Raw genomic sequence first — 12,129 nt, 5'->3', positions numbered from 1 at the left:
TGCCTACACAAATAATTTATAGATAAAAATGGTAATTATTTGCATAGTACATTTTGGATCTGGCTATTAAGTCATTTTGATGTTCCAACTTTACGTAACTTAAGTGGTCCCAGCATATGCCTCCCAAATATCGTATCATACAATAATATATATATTTTTCTTTTTCTTCTTCCTAAGTTGAAGAACAATGTAATAATCTGCCTCTTTAGCTTTTCTGTTAGCTAAAAATGGTCATATGAGAAATATATAGAAATCTGTCCATGAGGAATTGTGTTATCCTTGACTTTCACCATGTTTTAGGTGCATTTGTTCATAGATGGCACTCTCTGTAGTGATGGGTCATATTGTTCCTATGCTGGACCCTGAAGTTGATTTCAACATAATTTAGAATGGTGACAATTTGATCTTTTTTGTGACGGAAGTTATGTCAGCTAGGTGGCACAGTAAGTAGAGCACTGGGTTTGAAATCAGGAGAACTCATTTTCATGAGTTCAAATTTAGCCTCAGACACTTGCTAGTTGTGTGACCCTGGTCAAGTCACTGAACCTTGTTTGCCTCAGTTTCCTCATCTGTAAAATGAGATGGCAAAGGAAACGGCAAACCATGTTAGTATCTTTGCTAAAAAAAACTCAGACATGACTGAAAAACAGTAACGATATGAAAGCATTGATATTTTCAAATTATTGGTACTTCCCTCTTCTTAAATTTATGCCCTTTCAAGAGAACAGGGTTTGACTTCTTAAAAAAAGTATTGGGAAAAAAATTGATAAATAACATACTTACTTAATATAATTTATATTTAATTAGTTTCAACACATAAAGTATTATAGTGCTTGTTAAAAAGTTTTCTCCCTAAGTACCCATCAGTATTCCATTCATTCTCATTTTGCTTTTCTTCTTATATGGTTATGGTACATACTCCCATCTCCTTGTTCTGTATTTTTGGTTTCATTTTTTTTGCTTGGTTTCATAAAGATCTTTCCAAAAGTTCTTTGTATCTCTGAAAACTGTCAATCTTAATTGCTTCTAAAGCAATTCCATTCCTTTATTGCATCATTTTGAAATTCAGTCATTCCCCTCTTTTTGGATTTGTGAATGTCTTTATGATCCAGAATGTGAGAGAGATTTATCCATCTTCTGGGCCTTTGACAACATACCTTGGACTCACCTTGACACCCAAGTATCACTAAAATGAGGGTCATTTTTGTGGTTAATTCACAGAATTACTAGTTAAATTGTATGATACCTTGCAAAAATGAAAAAAAAACTGTCAAACCATTCTGGCTCTTATGATTTCATAGTCCTGAGATTATGTACTTACATAGACATATTTTTCTGCTATTTTTCTGTCTATCCCTCCCCGTTTCTCTCTCTCTCTCTCTGTGTGTCTTTTGATCTGTCTCTCTCTCTTTCTTTGTCTTTGTCTCTGTCTGTGTCTTTGTCAGTCTGTCTTTCTCTTTCTCTCTCTCCCTCTTTCCTGCCTCCCCCATTAGAATATAAGTTCTTTGTGAGGAAGGATTGTTTCACTCATGATACTTCTATCTACAGATCCTCTCCAAGTGTCTGACACTGAGTAAGGGCTTGATATGTTCTGGTTGATTGATTGGTCTGTGGGCTGTGGGAAGCATGAGAGCTGGTGGATGATGGGAATGGGAGATTTTAATTTTTTTTCATAATCACTGCATAAATATATCACACTATAAGGCTGTTTCTCTTTCCTTTAGTCATTTTGCATAAGTGGTTATGCAACTTATGTTTTCAGAGACTGTTTTAAAATATGTCTGCTACAATTTATTGCAAACTCAGAAAGCACAGGGTTAGGAGATGAGTAGAAGCTAATAAGCACTGTCTGTCTACAAGATGTTTACATGTGAAAAGGCTGGCTGGAGTCCAGGAATCTGGGATCTAACCACCTCCAAATTGGACTAATTCTTCAAAACATACAATCGTCTAAATTCATTTGTACTATGAGCAGTTTCTGTTATTTTCCTAGGGAGAAACAGACTCTTTGGGGGATTTGTTTATTTGTTTTTAGGCAGACTGAAGTCACTACCTCTTCTGAATAAATCAAGTCAAAAATACCCTGACAGTGCACAAAACAAGACCTGTATGTATAATGTGAGTTCTTTCTTTTTAATTTTAGAATCAACCTTGTCCTATGTTAGGCAGCTGGAGGCAAGAGTAAGACAGCTGGAGGAGGAGAATCGCATGCTGCCCCAGGTGGGTGACTTACAGAAGCTCATAGTTAGACAGTATCATTTGAGTTATAGCATTTCATTTTAAATCTCAATTACATTTCCCCCTTTTAAAAGCTAGAAGTCATTTTGCAAATTGTTTCTCAATACAGAATATATTAGATCATGCATATTACCATTCATAGTGGTCATCCCATTATTTTTCTAACCTCTTATATGTCTTATGGGACATATGAGAATTGAATTTTCTTAAGTTGAGTAAAAAAATCTGAAAAGATGAAAGAAGGAAAGGAGGAGAAATTGACAATAAATAGGAAATATGGGAGTTTTAATATTATTTCACATATACATATATAAACCAACAGTATTCACTGTATATAGGGAAGTAGGTTATTCAAATGAAAAATTTGCTGATTTGTATTGTAAGCTAGGCAAAACTGCAGGTAGTTCAGAGGTTTAGTAGATTAATTATATTAGCATTTAATGAAATGTGTTAGTGGTATCATTGAACCTTTATTGCATCAGAGGAATAGCTATAATAACTTTGAGACTTCAAATTTCATCCTAAGGAAAGTAAAGCACAATTTATTTTAGTCCGTGCTGAATTTCTGTCAATTTGATGTTTTAAGTGTCAGTAACTTGAAGGAAATGTTTTGGATTTCTGTTAGGGGGTGGTATGTGAAAATGTTGGCTTGGTATTTGGTTGAAGACCAAAAATAGGCAAAATCATTCATTTTAGGTGGGAGTATCATTACATTCCTGCAGCAAAAAAATTTATACCAATTAAAAAAAGTTTTCCCATGTGAGTAGTAGATAATTATTCTTCATATTCTAGTGATAAATAATAGTCCAAATAAAGATTATTTATAGCATATAATTGGTTATAATAAAAAAGAAATTTTACAATTGATGCAAAAGCTCTCTTGAAAAATACATTTGAAGATCTTTTTATGTTAGTCAGTTTTTAACTATTTTTTTCCACCTCATCATCATGTGCATAAGATTATTTCCCCTTCTTTTCTGCTGGTCAGCCATCTGGTTGGTGATAATGAAACAAAATGAAATGATTCTTCACTTTTTTTCCACTTTTATGTCAAAATTCATTTGTACCAAGAAATTTTTTAAAATTCATTTTCCTTTGCTTTTTACTACTTCTTTCTTTGCTCTTTTCCTGCTTACATTTCTCCTTTCATCCAAACTTTACCATGTGGCAACGCTGTGGCTATCCACACAATAGTATTTATTTTTCCCCGAAACATTTTTCTCTTGTGTAAAAGGCATCTCAATTACGATTTGGTATATGTGTCTATGGTTCTATTTTCATACCTTTTCTCAGGAAAATGGAGAAGTGAAAGGAGGGAAATCTAAATTTTTATAATGTGAAATAAGATTCACATTAAATATATATCACTTAAAATATATCTCTCTTCATTCAGGAATAGTGGAGGTAGGCTTTAATTACTAATTATTATTTCTAAGAAATAATCAAAGTGAGCAAAATATGTGCTAAAAGTCCTAAATTTCATCTGTACCCAAAGTGATCATGAGGGTGTGGGGTGTGTATATGTATGTATGTGTGCGTGTGTGTGTGTGTGTATCAGTCCTTCATCTTTTCAAAGTATTTTTTGTATTAGGAAATGAACTATAACATGATTACCTCAGATAGATAAATGGCTCCAATCACTTGCTTTTGAAATGCATTTCCATCTTGTGAGAGAAGGGTATAAAGGACTGATTTTTTTGTCAAAATATTATGACAGAGGATCTGCTCTTAACAGATGTCACTGTAAAGGAAACTCCCAAAGTTTGAACATATAGTGACAGATGTATGTTCTATCCAGGAAATTTGTAGATCTGATACAATTCAAAATTTGTAGAGCTCAGTTGGGTCATTCTTAATTGAGGATATCATATTTATTTATAATTAAATTAGGTTAGATAAAGCATTTATTAAGCTCTTACTCTGTTTTAGTAACTCTGCTAAATTCTGGGAATATAAATAAAGCTTCCCTTGAGGAGCTTACATTCTTAGGGGAAAGACCACACATAAAAAGGAGCTAAAAAAAAGATGGGAGTGGTGGGGAGATAGGGTGCCACTTGAAGGACATTTGGTAAAATCAGTGCCAATGCTTCTCATAACACAAATCTATTTCTATCAGACTGAGTGAGAATCATCTAAATTTGGTAATATAAGAAGGCTAAAGCTCTTATTCTATACATCTCATAAAATTCTCAAATAAATATTGCCGTAATGTTGTTTCAATCTAAGTCTACTTAGCCTTTGGGGTAGAGGAGTCGGAAAAAAGGAAGATGAAAAGATAAATATCCTAGATCATGATGCATTATCTCAGAGTAGATATTACATAAAGGGAATCTTATGTAACTGGAAAAATAAAACTTGAATTGTGATTACACAAAGGTCCATTTCATTTTTTTAATTGTTTTCCAAGAGAAAAGGAAAAAAAATCTTGTTTTAAATAAGCATTAAATATTATCAGGCATGTGAATCAATGCTTGTGAATAACAGTGAATGCAATAGTGTCCTGTATTTTTCCCAAGGAAGAATTTCTTACCTGCATCCTTAGCCTATTTGCAAGGACAATTCCATGGGTCAGGTTAGCATTTTTGCATAATTCAGTCTCAACACTTGATTTTTAAACTATAAATCTTACAATGTCTTGATTAAGCTGTCTTCTTTTTTCTAAGTTCATAATTTTTATTTATCTTTGAAATTACAACAAAAAGTATGAGATTATAGTTGAGAATTGAGAACCTGAGCATCTTTCTTGATTGTGTTCTGATTCTGTCAGTCTTTCAGCTCAATTAAGGAAGACAATTTCCTAGAGCAACAAAAATATCACTTCTTTTAATAGTTTTTAATAGTTCATTATTTATATTAACATTATTATTTAAATTTGTATTATTTATATTAATAATTCATTACTTTCAGTGATATATAGCTTTGAGATTAAAAGGGATTATGCATAATATAGTAAAGCAGATATTTTTTCAATAAGTTTACACCCTTAAATGTGTGTTTGTCCTTCGTTGCCAAAGAAGACCATGCTACCAGAGAAATAATGACATGACTTGCACTTGACTTTGTTTTGAGTGAGGGAGGGCTGTGCAGGTCACCAGCCTCACTTCTCCTCCAGAGCCATCTGAATCCAGTGACCAGATATTCATCAGGATGACTGGAGATGACCCAGGATGAGGCCACTGGGGTTAAGTGACTTGCCCAAAGTCACACAGGTAGTGAGTGTCAAGTGTCTGAGGTGAGATTTGAACTCAGGTCCTCCTGACTCCTGCACTGGAGCTCTATCTACTGCACCACCTAGCTGCCCCACACCCTTAAATAGGTATTAGGGAAAGAGTAGATAAATTTATATATTACACTAACTAAATATTCGGATGATATTAAGGCCTATCTTTTATACTCCTGTGAACTCTTCCATGTTCCAGAATGAAGGGAATCTTTCTTAGCAGCTCCAGGAAAACATTGGGGAAAAGGATTTGAGCTTTGAGTTGGTTGTACCTGGTAGTGATGAGAAGGGCCTAAAAGGAAATTAGAAAAGTCAGTGAATAAACATTTGTGAAGTGCCCACTATGTGTCAGGCACTTTGCTAACTGTGGAGGATACAAAGAAATGTAAAGGACAGTCCCTGCTCTTGAGAAACTCAGAATCAAATGGGGGAAATATCATTCAAATAACAATGTACAAACAGGCATTTACTGGATAAACTGGAATTTATCAACAAAGTGAAAGAACTGGAATTAACAGGGATTAAGAAAGGCTTCCTGTAGAAGGTGGGATTATGACTGGAATTTGAAGGAAGGTAGGAAAGTCAGGAAGTAGAGATGAGGAGGGAGAACATTCCAGGCATAGGGGACAGCCATTGAAAATGCCCCCAGTTGAGAGTGTCTTGTCTGAGGAAGAGCAAGGAGGCCAGTGTTACTAGATTGTTGTTGTGTTTGTCCGTTCTTGAAGAGGACCATGACATCAAGATGATGACATGACTTGCAGTTGACTTTGATTTGAATGAGGGAGGGCTGTGCAAGGTCAGCAACCTCACTTTCTTACTAGATAGTGAGATTGGGAAAAGTGTGTGTGTGTGTGTGTGTGTGTGTGTGTGTGTGTGTGTGTGTGTGTGTGTGTGTGTGTGTGTGTAACGGGGGAATGGGGCAATTTATGAAGGGCCTTGAAACTGGCCATCAAAGGATTTTATATTTGATTCCAAAGGTGATAGGGAACCCCTGGAATTTATTGAATAGGGACAGATCTTCACTTTGGGAAGATTACTTTGACAGCTGAATGGGGACAGACTGACATGGGGAGAGATTTGTGGCAGGTATTCCAACCAGCAAGCTATTGTAGTAGTCCAGGTGTGAAGTGGTAAATATTGTCTGGTTGATTGTCAAGCACTGGCTAACCCTTGGTTTCTCACTTTCAAAATTTAGACTTTGGCCCTAAAACATAATTACACTGACCATTCAGCTACAATTTAAACCTGGGTTATTGTATTTAACATTATAAGTATACTATAATATTTTTGGTTTAGGCAAAGAAAAATATTTGGGGGGGGTGGCAAAGAATTCACTTAGTTAAGGGTCTGGAGGCTTCAGTCCTGTGCCTACCTCAACATCTAATTAGCTATGGGACCTTGGGAAAGTGCCTTGTTTCCCTATGCCTCAGTATCTTCATCTAATACCACAAGAGGATTTGATTAAGTTATTACCAAGGAACCTTTCAGTCTTGAACTTCTATAATTATGCATGTTTTATTATTTTAGAGGAATGTAATTGTACGTACATATACAAACTAGTATGGGGAACATTTATTTATAAAGAGTGCATTGTTAAAGATACTTTCCAAGAACCAGCCCAAAGACATGAATACTCTTAAAGCATATGTATGTTATGAAAATGATCAAGCCTACCATATTTTCTTTACAGTATTCTCTCACATTACTCTGTATAAAATAGGCACTCATTGCAACCTGACTTATGGACCCCCTGAAAGACTATTTCCCTTCCAAATAAATAGAACACAGAAATAGAAGTCATATTTTTGAAATTAATTTTTGAATCCACTGAAACACAATATCCTGTTAATTAAGGGAAAGAGATGCATATAAGGAGAATAAGATAGCACCCACTTACAATTGTTAGGAAATTTATTGATTTAATTTACACACCCCATTACTCTGTGAGCACAGATTCACATTCACAGTTAATCTTAATATTGAAGAATAATAAGAGAAATATTGAATGAGGATACTGTATGTGGGCTGGGAGTAAGGATGGTAAAAGTCTGGGAAACAATGGGTAAGAGATTACACAAAGAGAAACCTTTTTATAAGTATATATAGATACACACATACACATATACATATATACATACACATTATATGTGTGTATACACACACACACATACATATATATGCATTTTTGATTGGTTCATAGGCTTTTATTTATGGTAAATCAAACCAGTATTGGATAGTGCAAAAGAGCTTGGGATTTTATGTTCAAAAGACTTGATTTGGAATGCAGATTGTGCAGCTTACTATCAGTGCAGCCTTGAGCAAATCTCTAACCTCTATACACTTCAATTTTCTCCTCCATAAAAAGGGAGGGGGGTGGGCTAGATGGAGGCTCTTCCAAATCTGTGATCATGTGACCTAGGTCTCCATTTCTTCATCTGTGAAAAGAGAGTATTGAACTCACTTATCTCCAAACACCTCTTTTCATTGTCCTTTGACCCTTAATTTGCATGCGATCCAATGGGCATACTTTTCAAACACTGAAAAGCACAGTTTCAAACTTTGACAAATGCTAACAAATGTCTTGCCTTAATCTCAATTGCATTTATATGACCAATACTGAAAATTTGTTTTAAATAGGATTATGTTGTCTGTTTAAAGTTAATTTGGTTCATGAGTGAATAAACAAGTATTTGAACCTATACAAATGTTTGAATTTTCATTGGGATCCAGGCTTAATCAAACACTTTCATCTGTAATCATACAATATTATTTAAAATAATAAACTAATATCCTTGCAGTGAAATTATAATGGGAACTTTGATTCAATTTTTTTTAATAGTTATCTCTTACCTGCATATTGAGATTCACTCTTTATGTTTAAAAAAAAATTCTCCTTTCTCTTCTCATTTCCACTTCTGGTGGATATTGAAGTTAGTAGCACCCCAAAGGCATTCTGGCTGGAGACATTAAGTATGCAATTATGTGCAGTTCTAAAGTCAGTTAAACACACTTGTTAAAGTTTTATTGGGAAATATGTTCTTTTTCATCAAATATTCTGCTTTTCTAGTGACCTTGACATCTGCGTGGGTAAAATAATCTGCTGTCATTCTCTCTCTGGGTCCCTCCCCCCAAACAAATTGTCCACCTCTAGAGACCCTTCTCAAGAACAAATATTGTGAAGCCAGTTTCCAGGATTCCTAAGGTATCCTGATTTTTTCCCCATCATGCACACGTACATGTGCTGTAAGTTCAATTTATACACATGAAAGGGTTAGCCTTCAGAAAACCACTGGGTACCCCCTTTCAGAAAGTGGCTCTATTTTTATAATGTTTTTGCATATATGAAAAAGTCTAATTTTAGGACTGGAAATGAAATGTTTCCCTCTCATATAATTTGGTTACAATGGAGCTTTACAATGCTGCCTTTCATTACAATGGGAAAGTGATGAGAACTGCTACCAGAACAGTTTCTAAACAAAGGAAAAGGACCTGTCACTGTTGCCAGAAGTGTAGATGAGAGCACACAAGAGCTAAGGGAATTGAGCTTTCCAATTCCATGGCAACGCAGCAGAAGTCCAGCATCACAGCTCTGACGTGCCTAATGTACTTATGCAGAGGTTATCTAATGTGCTGCTCAGAGGCACAGGAAAGAGTATTACCTGGCATTTAGATGTTACTCATGTCCTTCTAATTCATTCCTTTGAATTGCCTGAGGTTTTTCATATTTTTCTATAAGCTCTGTTGCGCCTTTAATCTTTTTTCCCCCTTTCTGTTTAGAAAATATTTTCATCTCCTAGAGGAATATATTTAACTTTCTTCTTGAGGTAGATGTTACTCAGAAAATTAGTAACTAGAGCCCAGAGAACAACCACAAAATGGCTTTTGTGGAAGCTAATAGCAAAATGGTGTTGTTCTGGTACCATTTGCATGGAAATTACTCTTCATCTACTACTTTGCAAAATTATTTTTCCTTGAATAGGAACCCTAATTATGTTTAAGAAACTGGGTTTGATATGGAGGCTTCCAATAGGCAAAAAATACTCTTAATTTATGAGGCCATAGCTATTGCTGGAGCTGTATTGGGGTAATGATCTCATCCAGTTTAATATTGCTTGTTGACTTCCATTTTCTCTTAATTTATCTGCTTGAGATAACACAGGATCCTATATTTAGATCTGGAGACCTTTGAGTTCATCTAATCCTCATTTTATAAGTAATGAAGCTAAGGCCAGAGAGGATATGTCTTACCCAAGGTCACACAGAACCCTGCTTTAATTCATATCTTAATAGTGGTTTAATGAGAGCTGGTGTGAACTACACAAGCAACATAACCTATAGAAGTATGATTTGACTTCAGTAGAGGTATGATTTCATCCATCTGAATATTTTCCTTCACCAATGAAGACTGAAAACCCTCTATGCCTTAGCAGATAATTTCAAGAGATGTGGCCAAAAATAATTCATCATCTGGTGAACAATTTTTTGCAAATGGACTTCTCTGGGCTTGGTGAGATTGGTCCTTATTTGACACATCTATGATTACGTTGAGACTTTTGAGATTTCCCAGCCTGATACGAATTTTGGAGTTTGAATTCTGTTGTCAGGGCTCAGTGTTTAGCACAGTGACTGGCACACAATAGATGCTTAATAGACACTTGTTAATTGACTATCTGGCTGGAAGAACCAACAAAGAATCCAGGGTCATACAACACTGTGATGAGGAGGTGGTATATTCTTATGTGGTATATTGGCTTTGGTGCTTTGATGGCTTTTATGAGATGGAGAGAGAATTCACACCATTGGAGTCCCAACTCCATCAAATGCTATGATATATCCTCCACCAAAGTTTACTGCAGTGCTTCCATGTGGTATTAAGTGATCCTGGATTCTTGGTTATGGCAGGAAAATGTAGTCTCTAGAAGTTCCTTTGAAGCTGGAAGTTCTTAAAATCTTAGTCTTAAGGACACTTTATGGAGGATCAAGCTAATTTATTGAGATTTCTTCTGGATTAAAAAAACAAACATACATCCAAGATGTCCTGAAAGTCTTAATATGATTTGAAACTTTGAAAGTTTCCAGCGGCACTAAGATTTTTGGGATACTGTATATATCAGCAGAACCTGTGGGCTGTTCATTCCTTTATTTCTCATTCTTGTCATGTAGTTTATCCACTTTCTTAGCTAGTCAGACATATTTTGGGTGATGTTTATACTACTTCCTAAATGCAACATAGGTTAGAGGTTAGAGTGTTGGCTTTGGGAACAGGAAGATCTGGATTTAAGTCCTGCCTCTGAAACCTGCTGGCTACGAGACCCAGGCCAAAGTACTTGACTTCTCGGTACTCTAGATGGTTCACTAAAAGTGTAAGCTGTCAAGAAGGTGCTCACCTGAACTGACAGGGGACATTCCTTACTAGGAACTCTTCCCATCCCAATGAAATCATAAGTGCATTTCCTATCTCATTCCTTCTTACATGCAAGTCATCCTTGGTGACATTCCATTGTCTATTCATTTCCATTGTGTCTTTTCATTGTAACTTCCCAGATCAAAGTGTCCCTCCTCCCTGGCGTCCACCTTCCTATGTGGGTTTCTTCTCCCTATTGGCATGCAAAGTCCCTGAGGGAAGTGAATGTCTTTGCTTTTTCATTTGTATCCACAATCTTAGCATAATACTTGACATATAGTAAATGCAATAAATACCTTAATAACTCATCATATATCCATTGCAAATTTTATTATTTATAATTTCGTTTCTTCTGAGGTTTCACATTCCATGATACATAGTCATAAGACATTACTTGGATGATATTGGAATTTTTGAAATGGATTGTAATGAGTGAATAATTTGGGATTATTGGAATTACTATGTAATTTTCCAAATATTTTGTATCTCAATCATTTCTTCCTAGTTAATTTGTTGATTGTCCTTCTGCAGTGCCTGCACTAACTCAGGGGCTACTCATCTAGTGGCATGCCATATTCTGGGCAATATACTTTTTATGAACCTGAATTTTGTGTTGTGGGTATTTAGGTTAATCTCTTTCGCATTTTAATAGATTTCGGTGAAGGTGGGGCATGTACAATTAATGCAATGCTGTCTAGAAATATACTACTACTACTACTACCTAGTACTGTATACACATACACACACTAATAACAGTAATAATATTACCTGGCACTTATAAAGTGCATTAAGGTTTTCTAAGCACTTTACAAGTATTGTCTCATTTTATCTTCATAACAACCCTTGGAAGTAGCTGCTATGATTATCTTCATTTTAAAGATGAAGAAACTGAGACCTACAGGAATCAAATGATTTACTAGAGTTATACACCTAGTGAATGCCTGAGGCAGCATTTTAATTCAGGTTTTCCCAGCTTCTGGACCAGCAGCCTATCCACATCACTGCCCATTTTCCTAGTTTAGTAAGTGATGAAAGAGATAGTACAATAGCTTGAGCAGATGGTAGGGTCTAATAGAGTCCCCCTCTCCCCCAACTCCCTGTAAGAGGAAGAGACTTGCTGTGTTTGAAGGCAGTAGAGATGAAACTGGTAGATTGGGAGAGATTGAAATTTAGAGAGATGGAAATTGAGGTAGAAATTGATGGGAAGGGATGGAATCAAAGAGGAGTTTGGTTTAGCAAGGAGAAGGAACATTTTTAAGTGGTTAGA

General features: G+C 35.5%; 1 protein-coding gene across 6 annotated transcripts in view; it reads left to right on the top strand.

Moving 5' to 3' along the window:
• CCDC85A (coiled-coil domain containing 85A) overlaps positions 1–12,129 on the top strand; it is a 244,799-nt gene that overhangs the window by 192,979 nt on the left and 39,691 nt on the right. For 5 of the 6 annotated variants that reach the window (XM_072635508.1, XM_072635507.1, XM_072635513.1 and 2 more), the window contains exon 3: positions 2,144–2,220. The exons of the other annotated variant lie outside the window; for it this stretch is intronic. In XM_072635508.1, coding sequence (XP_072491609.1) covers positions 2,144–2,220 — 77 coding nt within the window. The remainder of the gene's footprint in view (positions 1–2,143; positions 2,221–12,129) is intronic. 6 annotated transcript variants of the gene reach the window in all.

The sequence above is a fragment of the Notamacropus eugenii genome, chromosome 1, assembly GCF_028372415.1.
Source record: "Notamacropus eugenii isolate mMacEug1 chromosome 1, mMacEug1.pri_v2, whole genome shotgun sequence".
Taxonomy (NCBI): Eukaryota; Metazoa; Chordata; class Mammalia; order Diprotodontia; family Macropodidae; genus Notamacropus; species Notamacropus eugenii.
This window is presented reverse-complemented; position numbering and strand designations above follow the sequence as displayed.